General features: G+C 34.4%; 3 protein-coding genes across 4 annotated transcripts; 2 read left to right on the forward strand and 1 right to left on the reverse strand.

The window, feature by feature from the left end:
* Positions 1-142: 142 nt before the first annotated feature.
* LOC108202398 (mitotic checkpoint protein BUB3.3) lies at positions 143-8741 on the forward strand. 2 transcript variants are annotated; one of them, XM_064084172.1, is made up of 10 exons: positions 143-471; positions 696-826; positions 3900-3982; positions 5138-5389; positions 5710-5770; positions 6207-6287; positions 6369-6450; positions 7203-7303; positions 8049-8163; positions 8248-8741. In XM_064084172.1, the coding sequence occupies exons 1-9, from the start codon at positions 358-360 to the stop codon at positions 8125-8127; spliced, it is 984 nt and encodes a 327-aa protein (XP_063940242.1). In that variant the 5' UTR covers positions 143-357; the 3' UTR covers positions 8128-8163; positions 8248-8741. The 2 variants fall into 2 exon arrangements, with proteins under 2 accessions (XP_063940242.1, XP_017226261.1); XM_017370772.2 differs by having other exon boundaries at positions 145-471; positions 8262-8741.
* Positions 8742-9957: 1216 nt separating this feature from the next.
* Positions 9958-12180, forward strand: LOC108200162 (eukaryotic translation initiation factor 5A-4). Its single transcript, XM_017368211.2, has 5 exons — positions 9958-10162; positions 11189-11311; positions 11441-11497; positions 11582-11656; positions 11835-12180. The coding sequence occupies exons 1-5, from the start codon at positions 10040-10042 to the stop codon at positions 11934-11936; spliced, it is 480 nt and encodes a 159-aa protein (XP_017223700.1). The 5' UTR covers positions 9958-10039; the 3' UTR covers positions 11937-12180.
* Positions 12181-13209: 1029 nt separating this feature from the next.
* LOC108200374 (isopentenyl phosphate kinase) lies at positions 13210-19388 on the reverse strand. Its single transcript, XM_017368497.2, has 12 exons — positions 19240-19388; positions 18608-18838; positions 18374-18471; positions 16989-17031; positions 16262-16323; positions 16064-16120; positions 15218-15253; positions 15059-15136; positions 14402-14468; positions 14242-14304; positions 13764-13867; positions 13210-13609 (listed from the first exon to the last, which is right to left on the reverse strand). Exons 1-12 carry the CDS (start codon positions 19304-19306, stop codon positions 13514-13516), a joined length of 1002 nt encoding a protein of 333 aa, XP_017223986.1. The 5' UTR covers positions 19307-19388; the 3' UTR covers positions 13210-13513.
* Between the last annotated feature and the right edge of the window lie 1969 nt (positions 19389-21357).

Consider the following 21357-nt stretch of genomic DNA (forward strand, 5'->3'; position numbering starts at 1 on the left):
AGTGTGGAGTAAAATTGACTTTGGAAATATGATTTTGCATTGAAAGTTGAAGTGGACAATTAATTTGAAACAAACCTTTTTTTTAAAGTGGACATGTAAATTAAAACGGAAGGAGTAAATAAAAGCAAAAAAATCAGATTTTTGTTTTTTCCGATAAAACCCAATGTTGATGAGCGGGAAAGTTTGATTTTTTTAGGGTCGAAACTCAAAACTGAAGTCATCTACCGTTGTACTTGCTCCCCTTTTGTTGTTCTGTTCTCCTTCTCACAGCCACTATTTTGACAGCCTTGATTTTCAGTTTATGTTTCTGAATTATATGTGAACTGGGTTTTGTATGTAATCAGACAGAGTCCAAGAATGAATAGTAATGGAGATTGTTTGAGTTTTGGAGACAACCCAATTGGAGATGCTATTTCAAGAATTCGATTTGCACCCACCTCTGATAATCTGCTCATCTCTTCTTGGGATTCTGTAAGTCTCTCTCTCTCTCTCTCTCTCTCTCTCTCTCTCTCTCTCTCTCTCTCTCTCTCTCTCTCTCTCTCTCTCTCTCTCTCTCTCTCCCCCTCTCTCTCCCCCTCTCCCTCCCCCCCCCCCCTCTCTCCCTGTGCGTGTGTAATTCAGAAATGTGTTTTTTTCACAGACTATGTAACTATTTGTATAATTATTGATTGAAGAAATGTATGTTATGGGTGTAGAATCTTAGGTTGTATGATACAGAGAGCTGTAAGCTGAGGGCACAAGCTCGAACCGAAGCTCCGATTCTTGATTGTTGTTTCCAAGATGAGTCTTTTGCTTTAGCTGCTTCTGCTGATTGCTCTATTAAAAGGTCTGGTTTTTGTAATTCAATTGACTTCCTATCTTTTTGTTATTGTGTTTTATGTCGATTAGTATGCTTATAGGTGTTTGTCTGTGGATTTCAATAACGCGTTGCACCAAGATTGGGTTTTTTTATATTTGAATTGCGTTTCAGAATTCTGCATATGGCGGTTAAAATTTGTTTCTCAGAGTTCTAGCTATAAGAAACTAATCTGATTTTTAAAGTTGCTAATTTCTATCATTGGTCATGATGTTTCTATTCTGCTATCTAGATTCATAATAGCAAGTAGCACAAGAATGCAGTTATTAAATGGGATTTCCTTCTCCTTGAATGAATGACTTCCAAGCACATGTTATTAAATGGTTTCTACTTCAATTTTCCATTTTCTTTGTGAGGATTTCATGGTTATTACTGTATATTATATTTACTAGTAGCATTTAGCAGTTAATGTTTCATTGTGGTCTTTGCTAATGAATCAAATCAAGCTGGTTGATTTAGGTTATAATATTGTGAAATGGTACCTAACATGCTATTTCTTGGTGTTCTCGATGAAGGAAACAAATTTGATTATGGAAGTTAATATTGAAAGTTATAATTTTTCTACTTTGCTATCTAGATTGATAGATTTACATCATTAAGCAGCACACCTATACTCTTGAAGTATAAGAGTATAATTTTATAAATAAACGAAGTTGTCAGGGGAAATTACTTAATTAATCTTGCAAACTCAAATTTCATATTTACTGTGTCAAGTTCACATCTTTTTTGAAAGCTTAAGGCTTTAGGAGAATGTAGACTAAATATGTTTATCATGCTTATATATAAGTATCTTAAACATTTGACTTTAAAGCAAACTTTTTTAAGGAGTGATGGCAATAGAATAGCTGCCACTAGGTTTGAGTTGGTATGTCCCTTTTTGGATGTGATTATTGTTGCAGTGTGAGTTTGTTCTCCGAAGTCCGAACTCTCCTCATTCTCCTGACACTAATTTTACTGAGAACAAGTGATAGCTCCCTCTTGTATAAAGGATGAATGTTACAACTCACCATGATAAGGATGCTGGCCCTTTCCATAATTGAACGGCTACCAAAACAAGCTCTTAACAGTAATAACTATTAAACTTATATGTAATATTAGTAAAACATTTACAAACAGTGCCTGGTTATTATATATTCTCAACATGGTGACACGCTACTCTAGACAGAATTAATAATCTTCAGATTATTACTGCAGAATCTCAGAAGTATTTCATCACTGTCAGTTTGCTTGTTTACCCCCATTTTCCATGTCATTCTTCCTTAATAATGCAATACAATGATTGCAAAATAATAAAGATGGCTATGACTTTCGTCCTAAGGTGGCTATCGCATTAATTAAAGAGAATTTAGATGCATCAACTGTAAAGCTAGTGATTTATATATTTTCTATCTTTTGTTGTTGTTGTTGTTTTGTAGTCAATGCTATATGTTTATGCTTATATAACTGGAACCTATGTTGCCTGGACTAGGCTGATAAAGTTCAACACAGATACACATCCAGGTCTTAGATTTAGCATGTTTTTGGCCCAAATTGAAGTGCCCAGTGCCCATACCTATCCCTGGGTCTGCAGTGTCCAACATGGATACTGGATGTGATACAAAGAGTTGGGGTACAATGCACTGGACTACTGGACCCTGCCATTAATTAATCCTAGATGGAAGTTAAACTAAGCACTCTACAAGTTCTGTGGCAAACACTTTCATTGTTACTGGACCAAGTGTAATTTTGAAGCCTACTGAAAATTTAAGACAGCAATAGCTGGGCATGTCTAAGGTAGCTGATAAGGATCTTATGGGACGGCTTGAAAGTTTTGCAATATTCTCGCTACCAGTTTCAAGTGTTAACATCTGCCCATATTCTTATATACAATATATATTGCCCCAACTACACAATCCGAATTTAGCTAAAGCATACAATCCATTTTCTATTGGTATTTGGCTATTTGCTAATGAGTATATTGGATATCTATTTTTATGTGCTTTACCCACAAGGGTTACATAACTTGACATTCTGGGGGAGGAACTAAAACCAACACAAAATGTTACTGCATGTCTTCTTCTAGCTAGCTACTAGATTTCTCCCTCTCTGTATGTGTGTGTATATATATATCTATATATATGAATGTAAGATATGTGCAGTTAATCTTCTGTCTTATATATATTTGAAAGAGTATATTTAATGCCAAAATTCGTGAATGGTGCATTTCATTAAATTGGTCACTTTTCACTTACTTGTATCTTGATGATACAGAGGATTTACTTTCCTTTTTATTCTGAACTCCTGATTTAATGGATCGTACTTTAATAGCAGTGTTGACAATGCTGGAATATAAATTCAAAACTTACTAGGACAATTTACAATACTGTCAAGTAGTACTCCTTGCCAAGTGATCTTCTTGATGCAATTCTCAATGTTCACAGCCTTTGTGGTGTTGTGCCTTGGTCTCATGGGCATGATTGGTCTTCTGAGTTCTGAACTTTTTTTTTTTAATATATATTTATGACAGGACAGGGGTATGTGTGTAAAACTTCTAGGGCAAATACTACTTTAACTTTATACGTCTTAAACACCCTTGAGACTTGAATCCTGTTGTTAAGAGAAGAGCTGTTAATTTTCTTAAGGGTAATTACACTTGGGCCTATATGTAGAAGAAATAAATGATACAACTTTGTAATTTAAGTATCAGATATAGTTCTCTTGCATTCTTAAAAGAATTTTTGTACTTTTGTTTAATATAATGACTCATACAAGTTCATATATATACTAAAGCAATTCAAAGAAGTTAAAACTATCTAAAAGGGCTAGGGTGCAAACTTCATATTTAGGATAGGATACACGTTTCAATCCATTTTGATTTGTGTTGTACTATTGTTGAGCTAGTTTCTTTGTTTTGAATTCTTTGTAATTGATATAGCACTCTACAATCCTCACCCTCACTACCAATAACATACTAACTCCTTTTCCTTGTGATCTCATGTTGCAATTATTTCATAGAGTTTTATGATCTTTGTTTAATTGAGTTGATATTTTGCATGATAAATAGGTACGATTTACATTCAGAATTTGAATTTACAGTTGGATACCATGACGACTTAGCAACTCATGTTGATTTCTCTTCTGAAACATGTAAGTTGTTTATATCATCTAAGTAATACTCTTCTAAGGTGATGAAATGATGTGTATGTTTATGTGCTTTTATGAGTTTTACCATTGTAAAAGGATACAAATAATTGTACATGTCCTTCCTTTTATAGTCACACTCACACACTGTCGCAAGTACCAATACCTAGATGTATACGATTTGACTTAGAATGAAGGATGTACGGGGAGGGTGACATGTTTACAGAACTTACCCCTACTAGAACTAGAGAGGCTGTTTCCAAGAAGACAAAATTTGTCACCCAATAGCCACTTATTAGTGCCGTAGAGGCTCCTAACTTGGCTTTGTACTTAAAACGATAATAATAAACACCTGCTACATGATTCGAAAATTGAAAGTAAAGTTTCCTGTTACAGCGAGTTTAGGAGAACCTTCAATGAATAAAGTGACTTTATTGGACCAGTGTGCCATGATGTTGTCTTCACATATCTTTCTGGCATTTAGATACCTGTGCATCATCGGCTGTAGTATTAACTTCTTAGAGACACACTCAGGAGTCAGGCCCATGTTTTTCAATTGTTTGTAGAAGATACTAATTAACGAGACTGTGATAATCAATTTATTAACCAGCCCAATGGATTATATCCCGGTCGAATCGAAGGCACGGATATTACGCAACAAGGGCTGATTTTTTAGATCTTCTAACAAGAAAATGAATATATATATATATATGTGTGTGTGTGTGTGCAAAATTTTACAGATACGAACTATTAATGAGTTCAAATAAGAACCAATTTGTTTTACACCTTTGTCCATGTTTTGTTTAGCCAAAGTTAATGCTAGAGTTTCTTCTTGAGAAACACCTTCATTTTGCCGGATAAGATGAACTTGATTGCAAAATTAGAACCACATTATCTAGTTTTTTTTCTGTAAAACCTTGCTCATAATGTTATTCTATGTTCTTTCACATCAAACTTTCAAAAGTGTCAATTGTTGCTTAGAAATAGGTGTTTGAATCAGACTCAGAAGGTAGCTATCAGCGATACGCAGCACGCATATTACCGTGTAATGCATCACAGCATGAAATGTGTTGAACATGATTAATTCGATCGTCTACTATTTCTTTTCTACTTATCTGTATCCATACATGTATTACATATACTCTCTTTTCTGCTAAAAAGGTCAAGTGATCACTGCTGGCTTGGATAGAAAGATAAAACTTTGGGATATACGCTCTGCAGAGGCTCTTAAGAGCTTGAACAGTATTCCTATAGAAGTGGACTCCTTATCTTTATCTGGTGTTACTCTACTGGTTGCTGCTGGGCCATCAGTCTATATTTATGATTTGCGCAAATTTGATAAATCAACTGGCACACAAAAGACATGTATGGACAGCCGGATAACCTGTGTCCGCCCAAGTATTGACTTTGAAGGTACTGTAGCAAGAACTCTGTTATGTCTTCTTCTCTGGAGAGTAACTTGTACAAGAGTGCCTTCCTGTAGCTTAAGAAAATAAAGCCAGCATAAAGTATTATTTGTGAATATCCTTTATTATCACATATTCTGCCCTTCTAAATATAAGTACACATGTGTCAATTAATTAAATAAGCTCTGGATGGATATTTGATGTGTTAATTGAATTGCACAAGTAAAAATCCGCCAATAATTATTTTCATGAACTTTAATCACGTTTTGAGTTTTAGCTTACCTTTTGCCATTGTTTATCTTCAACTTGAGTTATTAATTTATGCAGAATTTGTTGTTGGATCAATCGACGGACGTGTAGCGGTGAAGTCCCCTTCAACTTTTGATGGGTCAGTTCTATTTATATATATTTTTAACAAACTTTCTTTATATTAAACCGTTCAATAGTAAAGAAGGAAAGCAGAGATAGAATATAAGAATCATTGGTCATCCATAGTAAAGAAGAGATAAAGAGCCATTTGTGGCTGAACCCCGACACACAAATGGGAGAATTTTTATTAGCAATGCTAATCACAAAATTCTACCATATTTCATATGCCAATTGGCATGAATATCAATATCACATGATTTATGTTTATAATACTCAATTTTTTATATTAAAATTGCCGAAACAACCAATTCGAAAAGTGTTTTGCAGCTATGTTTTGTACATCGTTTTATTGTAGTAATAGCATTGCCTAGAAACTTTAGTGTACAGTACACAATTTTTTTGGCTCAGTATATGTACTGGAAAAGACAACAATAACTTTGGTATCAATTTCGCAGATATACATTCCGATGTCATCCAAAACAGAAGAATGGGAGAACCTATACTGTTAGAGTGAATGATATTGCATTTCTTCCATCGTATGTTTTGTTTCGTGTAAGGTTTTAAATTCTAATTCCAGGTTACCTTAGAGGTTTAATAATAGTATTTGTGTTTGTTAGCATAAGTGGTGCTTTTGTCACTGGAGATAACAAGGGTTATGTGATCTTGTGGAATGCTCGCAGCAAGAAAAGATTATTAGAGGTACTTTCCACCTTAATCTAGTTACATACAGTATGACTTTGGATGAAATGTGTAAAAGTGAATGTAACAGAAAACTTTTCATTCAGTTGATGCTACTGGATTCAATATGCTAGATTATAACTAGCAAATATAACTCTGACTATATTAAACTAGAAGCACAAACCAGTGTGCAGCATTACCGCTGGTTGTCATTGTGACTTGTATCTGGTGGCAGAGTTAGGAATTTGGTTCAGGGGGGAGCAAATATCCATGTTCATTTTTTTTTTATCATGTGTTATAAATCAATAAACAAGTAAATGTTCCAAATATAATTTGAATCTATTTTTTTTGAAAAAAAGTCTAATACTTGTCAAAACTCAAAGATAGTATGCTAATATTTTACAGGTTGAGCTAATTGAAAATGTAACTAATATCTTTTTAGTTTTACTGGCTCATGTTAGAAAGATTGTTTGGTAATTCTATTAAAGGCATCAAACTATGAATTTTATCTTAATTCTGTTTTGCATCGCGTAAGCACTTGGCACATGCCGATTCTTCTGACAAATATTTTGATGCTTATAGCTTTGATGGTGTAATCGTTCTGCACCCATTATCTTTATTCTTAGTGATGTAGAGCATTTACCCCCACTGACATTTCTTTTTCTTCTGTCAAATTTCTGTTGCAGCATTCAACTGGTCTTTCATTGAAGAATTTTCTTTTCCATTACACATGATATATATTTGTTTCACATCTAACCATTTGTTACTTTCAGTTTCAAAGATACCCCAATGGTATTGCCTCATTATCAATAAATTGTGGTGGGCAACTTTTAGCTGTCGCTTCAAGCTACACATATCAAGAAGCAAATGAAATGTGAGTTTATCTTCTTTCCTTGCTATATATACGTGTCGCACTTGTCATTCATTATTAATTGTTAGGCAGTTGAACATAGTGACACAAAGCTCTGGTCCATACTTTAGGATTGTAATTATAAGATCAAGTTCTATAGTGGGAACGTTTTATTGATGCAACAAAACCACAGGCAGGTCATATACGTTAGCAGACCGACGTCATAAGTTTGAGAGTGCTGTATGAACTTTAATTTGAGAAAATAACATTGAAGATTTTGTTTAAAATAAACATTGCTTATTGACACACCACAATTGTAGATTTGCACCCTTACTCCGTGATGCACTGGTTCACACATTCTTTTTATAGTATACAGCGGAATCAGGCATGTTTGTTGACTGCAACATGTTTTACCAGATTGGGGCTTGTATATAAAAACAGAGAGGGATTAGTGATGTTCGTTCTTTCTCTCTTTACCCTTTAATCTCTACTTCAATACAATTAGCTCATGCCAATTCCCCACTATGCCTTCTGTAAGCGACTTGAATAGTTGCATGAACTCAAAAGTTTCACGAATATGCTGATTTCTAAAATCCCTGAAACTCTACTTGATGCATGCTGATATAAACTCAATTAGATCTGACGGGTTCATAAATCTGTTATAATCACACCGACCATTGCCACAACTGTGCTTCCTGTGTTTTTCCTAGTGCAAACTACAAACTTGTCACTATACTATGGCCATAATTACATGCTTTGCTTGTTACAGAGAGAATTCTCCTCAAATATTCATACAGAAACTCGATGATTGCAACATTCAGTCATACACTGCTGGAAGCTCCAAATAGATTTCCTACTAACACATCATAATGTTTCAAAGAAAGGTATGCCGATAAAAAAAATTCTGCCAGTTCTAATGTAATCAATTTGGTCGTTTAAATGCTGCCTTCTAGATTAACTTTTTACAGTGTCTTCTGAGCAGGACAGAGTCGGACCACAGTCCCAGAAACAAATGGTTAGAACATATCGATTATATAGCTCCTTCAGTAGAGTCAATTGCTTCTCAAACTTACTATATCTATGTCAAGATTCCGAGTCACTCTAGCTTCTTACTACTCAGGTTCGTTTTATCTCAGAAATCGCACAAAAAAAAAAAAAACACTAGATCATGTCCTATTTCAAGATTCCGATTCTTTTAACATATTTATGGCCGGTTCCTCCTCCAAGAGGCAAAGGCTTCTCTGTTGTAAAGATGCCCCAATAGTGGCTGGTAGAATATTGAAAAGTAGATTCTTCAGCAAGTGTGCATTCTTGTGAAATGCATTTCTTTCATTGTCACTTGCAGTGGCCCTTGACCTCAAATTTGTTTGTAGCAATCCTCATGTAGGATTCAGTGTATCAGAAACTGTATTGTAATGTGCAACAATACAATGATATTATCAAGTTATCGTTTTGAGATTGACTTGCGGTGTAGTGGGTTATTTTTTTATAGGATTCGATTGTGTTTCATAAATTATTTTATTTTTTTCTATATAAAATTATAATGTCTAAATTTTTAATTTTTTTTAGAAAATGAATTATAAAGCTATAAAAATACATGCAGATAAAAGCTTCAAAAAGTGAAAGGGAGTATTAGTTATATCATCATTTGAAACTATTGATAAGTTAATTATATTATCTTTATGTTATCTTGGGTTGGCTAACACAAAAAATATATTAACAAATAAAGTAATGAAAATGCTTTGACTTCAACCTGTATTGACTAAAATAAATATAAGCAGCTCTGTTTGGAGTGTGTTTAATGACATAGTTCATGAGTGTTTAAAATATTGCATATTATTCGCACAATAAAGGATATGCTAGTGTACCATTTTTTTTTTGTCTCTAAATTAAGTTTTCTTTCATTGTAAGTCTTTGTTTATTTTGTCTGTACAATATTCCAAACTATTTACTTTCTTGAAATTCTCTGGGTTTCAATCATCTTTTTATAATAAGATTATTTCATTTGCAATTAAAATTATATAAACAATTTATTCAAATTATTATTAGAAGATAAACATATAAAAGATGCCTAAAAGATAAATTTAAATTATCTACCTCTTACAATTTTCTATTCATCAAACTATATACATCTGTAACCTTTCATCCTCAATTTTCTACTCTTCAATTCAAATTTCAATTTATTTTAAAATCTGAATATGCAAGCAAAAAGTTAGCGTTCTCTCAACGCAATCAAGTCATACAAAGTAGTCTCACGTTCCACTTTCCATACCTCACCTTTTAATTATATATTCCTTTTAAATAATATTTTCTTATTTTTTTAGGAGTGTTGTTTCAGGATTTAAATTGATTAATTTTAATTAAAATTTGATTGATATATATTATTTTATAAAGAACGAAAAATCCTATTATATGTAAATTTCACTATAGAATTTCCTTATTTTTCAGTTTATGTTTTTATAAAATTTTGATTGAATATTTAACTATACAAAAAAAAAGACATTCCACCTCTAAATATTTAAATATATAACTATATAATTTTTTAAGATATTAGAAAATTTATAATATTTCTTTTAAGTATATCAAAAAAATAAAAATAAAATAAGCTAAAAAAACATTCCACCACTAAATTCATTCCCCAATTCACTAACCCGCCTCCCTGTATAAATACCCAAAACCTATACCCACACGCACGCCCACACCATCACTTATCTGTTTCTCTCTCTACATCCACTTTCTCTCTCTACAACCTCCTTCACCATGTCCGACGAGGAGCACCAGTTTGAGTCCAAGGCCGATGCCGGAGCTTCCAAGACGTATCCGCAGCAAGCCGGAACTATCCGTAAAGGCGGTTACATCGTCATCAAAGGCCGCGCTTGCAAGGTCGCTTTTTTACTCTCAGATCTAGTGTTTTTACGCTTCTATGTGTTGTTATGTGTGTTTTGATTCGTTGATTTTGATGAATTTGATTTTTACCGCTTGAATCTGCTTGAAGAGTTGATTGTAGTTAGGTTGTGTGGAGTTTGATTGATTTGATTGTAATTGGGCTAAAGTTTGGGGCTTTATTGGTTAATTAGGTTAAAGTTCGGGGCTTTATTGATTAATTGAGTTTAATAACTGATTTTTACTGTTGTTTGAATTTACTTGAAATAGTGTTAATTTGTGGTGATTAGGTAGAGATTGGTGTTTGTTTGAGTTGATTGTAGTGAGGTTGTGTTTGATTTGATTGTGATAAGGTTAAAGTTTGTGTCTTTATTGATTAATTAGGTAAAGTTTGGGGTTTTATTAATTAATTAGGTTAAATTTTGGGGCTTTATTGATTAAATAAGATGTTTTTGCCGATTTTTATTGTTTTTTGAATTTTCTTGAAATTGTGTTGATTGGTGTGATCAGTTAGAGATTGGTGAGTTTTTGAGTTGTTTATAGTTAGGTTTGTGTTTGATTTAGCTAATTTGATTGTTATTAGGTTAGAGTTTAAGGTTTCATTTACTGAATGAGTTTTTAACTGTTTTACTTGTCGTGTTGTTATGGCTTTGTATGTGTTGATTCTGAATTTGTGTTAATTTGGTAATGGTTGTTGTTTGTTTGATTTGATTGAAATTAGTTTAACTTTTTATTGAGTTTTTACTGTTTTTATAGGCTATGAATTTGCGTAGGTACTTGTTGATTGTAAATAATTAGTTTGAGTTTCTTTTAATTTGATTGAAGTAGGTACTGTTTTAGGACTTGGACACCATATTGGTCCTTGATATTGATTAATTGATTAAGATTGGTGTTCACTTGATTTGATTGTAATTGGTTTAAAATATAGGGCTTGATTGATGAAGTGGGTTACTTCATCAATCAAGCCCTATACTGTTTCTAATTGGTTTTTGGTTTTGACTAGATGAATGTTTGTGATTTATATAGGTTGTGGAGGTCTCAACTTCCAAGACCGGAAAGCACGGTCATGCTAAGTGTCACTTTGTTGCTATTGACATCTTCAATGGGAAGAAGCTCGAAGATATTGTTCCATCCTCCCACAATTGTGATGTATGTTCATTTTGTTCGACGTCTCATTTGCACTGTACTTAGAGTTGTAATTTAGAAACATAAAATGTTTTATTGAATTACAATTATCTTTTCTCTTATCCTAAAACATAACCTGTTCTTATATTACAGGTCCCTCATGTCACCCGTACTGATTATCAGCTTATTGATATATCTGAGGATGGCTTTGTATGTCTACTATGACCATTTGCTTTACATTTAGGTATTTTCCTTTTGAATATACCCTTGTACTTATATATTAAATTGGTGTAGGTGAGTTTGCTCACAGACAGTGGTAATACAAAGGACGACCTGAAGCTTCCAACTGATGAGGCTCTTCTTGCTCAGGTTAGTTTATAATAACTTATCTGTTAGCAGGATGTGCTTTCTTTTGTCTTGTGTGATGCCTTGGTGTGGTTCCTACTCGCAAACCCATTTGTTCATCCTGTATCTGTTTTTTGAAGTGTTATACGCCAGCCTTGTATTTGAAGTATAAAAATTTGTTCTAACTAGAGAATTTGAACAGATCAAGGATGGATTTAATGAGGGCAAGGACCTGGTCGTGTCTGTCATGTCAGCCATGGGAGAGGAGCAGATCAATGCCCTCAAGGATATTGGTCCCAAGTAACCCGCTTTAGTGTGAGGGTGCCCTTATGCCACCATTTTCATGAAGTTTAACACCGGAATCATGGTGGTCATGAGCCATCCCATATCTAGAGATTCCAAATGCTTTCCTGTTATTAAGCTTTGGTTAATTTATATTTTTGTTCGCTTGAATGATCTGTTTGAATGATGACTTTAATATGAATGGTCTACTAGTATGCTGGAAGTATGTTTATACTCTCTTTATAAACCTTTACCTTTTGATTACATATTATGGATTGTGACCAACTGGTGGTTTTTTACATTATTCTTCCCCTGTGAGTTCTGATATTTTAGGTAAATCTCTCTTGGGAATTTTCATCATATTAACTACTGGCATTGTTACATGCAAGTATGCAACTCATACTATACAGCATAGTTCAACAGTGTCGAAGGACCCCTCTCCTTTTATACAATTACAGCATAGTTCAACACATTTTTCAGTTATGTTAAAAAATGTTAAAAATTATAAAATAATTTGTTTATACATGAGATTTCTTTTTAAATCTTTAAATTTCATTTTTCTCTCTTTTCTAAATATCATTCAGCAATATCTTAAGAAAATTTACTTTTTCTCTTCCTTCTCTTTCTATCATAAAAACAATTTTGAAACACAGATTAAGTGTTGCTATATGTACGTTTTAGGAACACAAAGTGAAAAGTAAGTTAGTTTAATTTCAAAATTGCTTAAGAGCATCTCCAACCCTCCCAAACCCTTAGCTAAAAGTCTAGACGGCTTTCCAAAATTAAATTTTATAGCCAATGTTCACAAAAAATGTAACTCCAACCACAACAAGCCCTTGTGTATAATTATAGCCATCCTCCTATGGATGGCTATATTTGTCGATCCGCTACAGATCTGTAGCGAATTCCACGTCGTCTCCCGCAATTTATTTTCCTCTTCCCGCTGATTACATATTATTTATTACCATGTTAAACCGATATATTCTATTTATAACAATCTAAATATTAATAACATACTATTTTTAAATTATAACCAACCAATATAGTCAATACCATTGAAGCACAATGTCTTACAGGTTCAGCAAATTTTACATAATGTCTTACAGATCTAATTTAGCCAACGCCATTGGAGATGCTCTAACACGTCCAAATCAAAATGAGGGGAGTTAACATTTACAGTACAAGTAAAGTGTATAAGATAGAAAGTAACTTCAAAATTACTTGACCAGTGTAAAGTCAAAGCAGAAATAATCTTAATTTTACTTAACGCACCGAAATCAAAGTGTACAAGTTAGTTAATCTGAAAATGATCTTCAATAGAATTTCACAATTTCTTCTCTTTGAATACAAGTTACATTGAGAAAGTAAATACAGAACAAATGATATCAGACAGAGGGAACACAGATTAAAGTTAAGATTCCAGGAGCTGAAGTATTAACACCGGGGAAGAAGTCGTTTCTATTTCAAGTCAAATCTGCAGGTTACATTTCTGAAACGTGTTCCATACCGCCATCTGAAATCAGAAATATCCTCTCCCCACTGTCAACATGAATCAAAAATCAGAAATAATAGGATCTCTCTTCACTTCACCTATATATGTTATCTGACAAATCTTATGACTGTTCCGAGCCAGTCTTCTGGAATATCGTCTTTCAACCTTCCACTCAAGGCAGTTATGGAGTGACTTGTGGCTGCCTGCACCAGTTAAAATGTTGGTTCGTAATAAGTTCAGTCTAGTTTTTTCTAATAATACTCCACCCAAGTAAAGAATTCATTCGAACGTTTGCAAGTAAAGATGAAAGTTTTTATGGGCACTCGTACGTAAGTTAAAGCACCCATAGTCCATTACCTTGACAATGTAGACATCAACCCCTTGTCTTGCAATCATTGCAGCTTCTGATATTTTGGTCGCCATCCCTCCGGTTGTATCATGAGCCGCTACAGTTATCTCAACTGTCCATGATGAAAACATTTTGATAAAACACAAACTATTAAAATTGCAGCTATCAACTAGAGGATCTATCGACTATCATGCTCAAAACATGCACACTAAAAGAAGAAAAAAAAGTAATTAACCATACAGCTTAAAATTATGCCAGCTGAAAGTACTATTTGGCATTTGCTTGATAAGGGCAAAAAATATTTGACATCAAAAGGGCCAATATTTTTAGGCTTGTACTTTCATGGCCATGATATGGTTGACAATTCTAACACGTTCATGGCCATTTGAAATAGTATTAATGTATTGGACACATCTTCACTTTAACAGGACATCAGAACATTATTATACACAAAGTGCGATATATTGAAAAATATTCTCTACTAACCTTCTTTACTTGTGCCTTGTAATACTGGTGTAGTAACAGACCAGCTACCGTCTTCACGTACAGCTGTTATCATTGGATAATTATCAGAAAAAATTATAAACAGTATATTTCAAAAGTTCAATGGTGCTATCAGTTGATCACTTTCATCATTTGTTCTCACCAATCTCCCTGAGGAGAACGGCATCAGGTTCTGATGGAGGACGGTCATAGACACCCAACACATCTGTCTTTATCCATATATATATAGGAGAACAAGCTTAAGAAGATGTTTTGACATGTGTGAGTGTGTGTGTGTGTGTGTGTGTGTGTGTGTGTGTGATGAACTGTACACACAAAAGCTTGAAATAGTTAACGAATGCAACGAATTAACCTACTATTAAATGAAATGAGCAGTCATTGAGGGCTTTGACAAGAAAGATTTATGTCCAGGTTATTATGGTGTGAAGAATAAAAACATCTACTCTCTCATTAATCAGCGTCTTATCACATACAAATATTTAATCCTTGATGCTTGTGGTCAAACCAGTTTGGAGAGTTCGACGCCATTTCACTAGAGACACTGCAGCTAGGAAATCAATTTATTACTAATTTTCTCGAATGACAAAGAGCCAAGAGTGTTAATTATAAAGCTGTTCAGGATATGACCTTTAATATGTTTGTGTAATATAATCCCGCAAGGACAGTTGTTTTTTTCAAATCATTACTTCTTACTTTTTACATTTCAGTGTCCAAAAAAGAATATAACAATATATGTAGTCAGGCAGTGAGGAAAAAAAAAATTATGAGATTGAGAAGGCGTCTTGTAGACAATGGATACAAGAAAAACAACAAATTCTGGCTTCATCTGTGCTGCTAGGTGACTTATAATTACATCTCCACTCAATATCGTGCAGTCCTGAAAAATCAAAGTCCAAACATCTCAGACAGTCGCTATAAAAATTAAGAACTCAAAAACCCTATGATAAAGAAATCAAACCAGTGAGGAGTCAAGTACAGCATCTCCATGCAGAACCTGGAATGGAAAAGACCACAGAAATAATTTTCACTGTCAAAGGGAAACTGGCATACATATTGAAATCTGGCACCAAAAACCACATAATGGAGAAGGTGCAGGAATCACGGGGCGACAAGTAACAGTCTAATTTATAAATATTCTGCTGTTGGCTGTAGCAACTCATAGACGTTTGATAATAGAGATGATGGAACACAAAGGTAGTGTCTCCTTCGTAGAAAAGACACAATGAGAAGGTCGAGAAATGTGGACGCACACATACTTTAGCCTCAGTTCTGTTGAAATCTCAGAGTGAAGTGTAGTTGGAGGCTTGGAGTAGATGTCTAATGTCCACATACGAGTGTTTCTAGTCTAGATATTTGGCTAGTTCACAAAAGGAGAGGAGATCCTTGGCACATTTTTTATAATTTCTAAAGGTTTAGCATAGTCAAGCGAAGTTATAGTATGTAAGTTGTCTTTAATATATGTATAGTTGGGTGTTGACTATCTTGACTTTGGTTGACCTTCTGATCAGATCTTTGTAGTTCCCATATGAACAAAATATGATGACCCATTTTAAAGATAGAGTGAGTGCTTGCTTTTGATGATATTTCACAAAAGACTCTACTCTCTTCAGATTTTTCAGTGTAATCTTCTCTCATGCTTGTCTGTCTCCTTTATGCTTGATTACTTGTTTTAATATTTGATACAAGTATGCAAACATAACTGAATATGAAATTAGATACAAGGACTGACTTTAGCAAATTAAATATATAAATCAAACATCAGGCAATCTTCTTAGTATATTCGAAATTCATATCTAAGACTTACAGGCACAAAACCGGAGTTGATGGCCTTCGTTATCATAGTCACATCAGCTGAATCTATCTGACATATTCAAAGCAAACTTTTCAATAGGAGAGCCTATCCAACACTTAACGAAAACAAGTGAGAGCAGAAATGAAATCATATACTTAGTCCATAAGTGATTAAAGCAATGATCAGACAGACTTTCTGGAAGTTTTTAACCTTTCTTTTACAAGTTGACCATCCACATGAAAATGGTGACATTCCAATGGAAGGAATTCCCTCTGCAAAGAAAAAACAATCGTGAAAAATCAATTAAAAGAAGGCATATATATTCTTACAACTCTAAACTAGTTTCTGGATTACATTCCCCATAATACATGAAAGAATACTTAAAAAGTCAAATTATAGTTTCAAGCTGACAGACTGAAGTAAAGTAGTAACCTTAAGGAACACTAATTCAACCGACAAGATATATGCCAAAAAGTTGTCCCCTACCCCTAGCATTTTAGTCTAGTGGATACCCTCTCTTCCTTTGGTAACAAGAGGTGACTCCTTCACGCCTCAATGAAGGCATGTATGTGTCTGTGTATACAAATTATGCAAAGTAATTGCCAGAAGAAAAAATGTAGTGCCTTTGCTACAAGATTGTCCCATTGAGGTCAAAACATGGAACAGGACATCATTACAACATAGCGCCTCGGTGAGGCTAGTGAAGTAAAGAATCCACCAAGACTCGCCCCTGATCACTACCCATAAAAGGGTGTCAAACAGAATATACTTGCAAGATCCTCAAGAGTTAGGTAATGGTTCTAGAAAATGAGTAATGAGTCATGACTTTTAAATAATGAGGATCCACACAAATACCTAAGAAATATGAATGGACACAGCATGCACAACATATACAAGACATACTTCAAACATAATTTAACTTGGGGAAGATCCATACCTCTTGCTAGTGCTCTAACAATTTCAAGATTGAGGGAGGTAACCTGAATATTTTAGCGACAGAAACATATCAGATATATGACCTAACAAGGGTGGTATATCGATAGAGGAGCCATTGGCTAAGGTTTTTACAAGTTAAATATCAATTCATCGTCAAAAGTACCCTTTAGCTACTTTTACTAACTTGCAAGTTGGGGGGGGGGGGGGGGGGGGGGGGGGAAGCTATTCAGGCTCCAGAATGAAGGGGGCTAAACGAAAAAAGTGGAAGACCAAAAGTAACAACATACACTTTAACAAAGAGAACTGATATGAATCTCTAAAGATGTACAACAATGATCTCACTTAGCTTGGAATTTATAGAATGAAAGTTAACGATTAAGATGGGGTCGAAATGCAAACAATCAAAGTCAAGCAACATAATATTTCAGTAATTATTATCAGGCTTTTGTTAATTATTTTTTTTAATTGTCTCTGTAGGGAAAATTTAGTTTTTGGTCAACTATGGGGATTTAAGAAAACACCATGAGTAACCTAAAGAAAAAAGTTTCACCAATTTAGGATCTTTATTATATAGGAATATTCAAAATATAAGAAGTTCTGTTCTTTTCAAGCTATATTAGATTTTTCTTTCTTCATATACATGTATTGTAACCTCCGAGATATTTGGCTTGTCTAATGAACTGAGAATTCCTCTTTAACCATGGATTGCAATCCTTACAAAATTCTCCTTGACGCGGTTAATAGATCTTTGGGGTAGTGTCTATTCTTGAGTCAACTAACCTAAGCTTGTATCTTATATTGTTAAACTTCATCAATCTTTGTTTTAAGTTTCTACCCAGCATCAAGATGACAGAATGCATGTTAACAGTCAAAGGCGAGAAAAAGCAATAGTAAGAATAAAAGAAAGAAAAATTTAGAAGTTTTTAGGAAACTATATTAGAGCAAGTCCAATACTAGTGCTAAATATCTATTGATATTGCTATAATATAGTGTCAAAAAGTGTTTATTGATGCTAGAATAAAAGTGGCACTCCAATGCTAGTTTCATAACTAGTTTTAAATTTAGGTAAGTTTTTTAATTATTATTAAATTGAATATGTTTTTGACATTGAGTGATGTACAATGTACCAATTGGTTAAGTCTAACCCTTATTTTGTAGTTATTGATGATGTGGCAGGGGTGGATGGATACATCCTTGGTTTCAAATATAGAACCAAGGACGCATTTATGCATGGATACATCTCATTATAAAACCCCTTCGAAGTTGAGATTTTTCCCTTTTGGTGCTATAATATAGAAATATAACCAAGTATAGCATTACATTGGACTTGCTCTTAGAGAAGCATTAAAACCGAAAAATTTCAGGGGACACACGTCTTTCTCTTACCGATATACGAGTAGCAACAAAACCAGCCTTCACAAGAGGCTGGTTTAAACCCCCTTTATGAACACCAGACTTGCTAGCTTGAAAGTGCCCAAACGAACCTGAAACAAATGATAAATAAGATGTAATTGTCACATTCTTTTACGAATATATGTCAAGGCACAGAAGACATAAACGAAACCACATCATCTCTTAATCTATTCAGCGATCAAAAGCAAATCAGCATTTCTTACTGACCAGCTCCATGGACAACAACAAAGTTGTTAGATCCCGAAACCAACTGATCGGTGAAATCCTCCACAACGGGAACAGTGACCGAGCCACCATGCCGCTTGCTCCAATCCAAACTAAGGACCTCATCGGACAATGATCCTGACATCATTGCAAGCCGCAGCTGCGAGCAAACGGTTACAAGATCCTCCTCATTGATCTTCTCTAACTCATTCTTACACGTAATTGCTGCACCTCCTGAACCAACAAAACAGCAGTCGATAAAAATTATTCCTAGGTGTTAATTGGGCATTTTAAACATACTTTCTAATAATATGTGGAGAAGTTGATTTTTAAAACAAAAGGATTATAATGTTGTAACTATACACTTCGAATCTATCAACATTTGCAACTAGCGGAAAATGTAAAGGAAATGTAGAGCAATGAATTCATTCATCAACAGCATATACTCTGTGTATGAGAGAGAAAGAGGGAGGGGGAGAGGAGAGAGAGAGATGGAGGGAGAGAGGTAGGGAGGGGGAGAGAGAGGGAGGGAGGGAGGGGGGAGAGAGAGAGGGAGGGAGGGAGGGGGGAGAGAGAGAGGGAGGGAGGGAGGGGGGGAGAGAGAGGGAGCGAGGGAGGGAGAGAGAGAGAGAGACCGAGTTTGACGATGCAACGAATTGGTTTAACAGTTGCTGCTTCTTCTCTGTTGAGCTCCGACTCCATTTGTTTACTAAGCTCTGTCTGTCTCTCTTTTTTGACCAGACTACACTGTACTTGAATGTCGTTGCACGCGGCAGGCCCACTATTTTTTTTTTTTTTTTTTTTAAAATGAGAATAAATCTCAACGAGAATCGGCAAATCACCGTGATAATTCTTTCATTCAAGAAAGCTTATTATCTAACCGTCGGACATGCAAGATGACCGGGGAAATTTAGACAATAAAACTTTAATGTCCGAAAAGAAAACCGGCCTTCTTCCAAGAATCCTGAAAATAAAACAATAGAAACAAAAAGAATATAAGTCGATATATTTAACATATTACATCAAAATATTCCCACAATCATGATAACTCATGATTGAGACAATTAAGCTCTTAATTAAGGCATAATAATAAAATATTAATATTCTTAATTAAGACACAATTAACGCCCTCAAATAAGGCCCAATTAACGCCCTCAATAAAGAGGCATAATTTACGCCCTCAATAATTGAGGCACAATTTATGCCCTCAATAAAGAGGCATAATTAACGAGGCACAATTACCGCCCTCAATTAAGGCACAATTAGCGCGCTTTCCTTTCTGAAACCGGATCCCGTCTTGAAACCGCCGTCACCGCCACCATCGGCCACCACCGCTATGCTATCGATCAAGTTGCCTCGTCGTATGCGAAGCGAACAACGAAACGTATCACATGTAACATGAAAATCGCCCAAAACACCAAAAACCAAACAAAACACAGGGATTAAACAAACAAACAAATACACACAAACAAACAAGATTAAAATCAACACTTTTCGCAATTCCACTCAAAATCATGAGAAAAAGAGAAAATATTGTAAATAATTGTAATAGAAAGGCATACCAGTTGAGCCATGAGGAACCTTCTATTACAATTATAGAATTGCAATTAACTGGTATGCCCTTCTATTACAATTATTTACAATATTTTTTCTTTTTCTCATGATTTTGAGTAGAATTGCGAAAGGTGTTGATTTTAATCTTGTTTGTTTGTGTGTATTTGTTTGTTTAATCCCTGTGTTTTGTTTTTTCTTGGTGTTTTTGGCGAATTTTCGTGTTACATGTGATACGCTACGTTGTTTGCTTCGCATACGACGAGGCAACTTGATCGATAGCATAGCGGTGGTGGCCGATGGTGGCGGTGACGGCGGTTTCAGGATGGGATCCGGTTTCAGAAAGGAAAGCGCGCTATTTGTGCCTTAATTGAGGGCGGTAATTGTGCCTCGTTAATTATGCCTCTTTATTGAGGTCGTAAATTGTGCCTCAATTATTGAGGGTGTAAATTGTGCCTTTTATTGAGGGCGTTAATTGGGCCTTATTTGAGGGCGTTAATTGTGTCTTAATTAAGGATATTAATATTTTATTATTATGCCTTAATTAAGAGCTTAATTGTCTCAATCATGAGTTATCATGATTGTGGGAATATTTTGATGTAATCTGTTAAATATATCGACTTATATTCTTTTTGTTTCTCTGGTTTTATTTTCAGGATTCTTGGAAGAAGGCCGGTTTTCTTTTCGGACATTAAAGTTTTATTGTCTAAATTTCCCCGGTCATCTTGCATGTCCGACGGTTAGATAATAAACTTTCTTGAATGAAAGAATTATCATGGTGAATTGCCGATTCTCGTTGATATTTATTCTCATTTTCAAAAAAAAAAAAAAATAAACAGAAAACGGATTTTTTTCCCTTCGTCTTACCACTCAAATTATTAATTTTTTTTATTTTACATCCTAAATTTAGATTTAAATTATTTTTTTTGTCAATAAAATTAGGTTCGGATTTAGTGTTTGAATTTTTATTTATAAAAATAAAATCTCAAAAATGCGCTATGAAACTATGTTCTATAAGTGTCTTAAAGTATGTGCCAAGTAGTGCATAAGTGTTTTAAAGTATGTGCCAAGTAGTAGAAAAAACCCGTAAAAAATGAGAGGGATTGTGGGAGTAATAGCAACATAAAATGATGCAGTACAGAGGACAATTATCGAAAATTAAATTTTTCTTTCTATTTATTTAGTTTTATCTTGAAAATTTT

The sequence above is a fragment of the Daucus carota genome, chromosome 9 (genome assembly GCF_001625215.2).
Source record: "Daucus carota subsp. sativus chromosome 9, DH1 v3.0, whole genome shotgun sequence".
NCBI lineage: Eukaryota > Viridiplantae > Streptophyta > Magnoliopsida > Apiales > Apiaceae > Daucus > Daucus carota.

Coding starts and splice junctions, on each gene's coding strand:
- LOC108202398 (XM_064084172.1), top strand. CDS start 358: ATGAATAGTAATGGAGATTGTTTGAGTTTTGGAGACAACCCAATTGGA. Junction 5,390..5,709: donor CCCAAGTATTGACTTTGAAG/GTACTGTAGCAA, acceptor TAATTTATGCAG/AATTTGTTGTTGGATCAATC. Junction 5,771..6,206: donor TCCCCTTCAACTTTTGATGG/GTCAGTTCTATT, acceptor TCAATTTCGCAG/ATATACATTCCGATGTCATC.
- LOC108200162 (XM_017368211.2), top strand. CDS start 10,040: ATGTCCGACGAGGAGCACCAGTTTGAGTCCAAGGCCGATGCCGGAGCT. Junction 11,312..11,440: donor CATCCTCCCACAATTGTGAT/GTATGTTCATTT, acceptor CTTATATTACAG/GTCCCTCATGTCACCCGTAC. Junction 11,657..11,834: donor ATGAGGCTCTTCTTGCTCAG/GTTAGTTTATAA, acceptor GAATTTGAACAG/ATCAAGGATGGATTTAATGA.
- LOC108200374 (XM_017368497.2), bottom strand. CDS start 19,306: ATGGAGTCGGAGCTCAACAGAGAAGAAGCAGCAACTGTTAAACCAATT. Junction 18,839..19,239: donor TCGTTGCATCGTCAAACTCG/GTCTCTCTCTCT, acceptor TTGTTGGTTCAG/GAGGTGCAGCAATTACGTGT. Junction 13,868..14,241: donor ACAAGGCACAAGTAAAGAAG/GTTAGTAGAGAA, acceptor CATCATGGACAG/TTGAGATAACTGTAGCGGCT.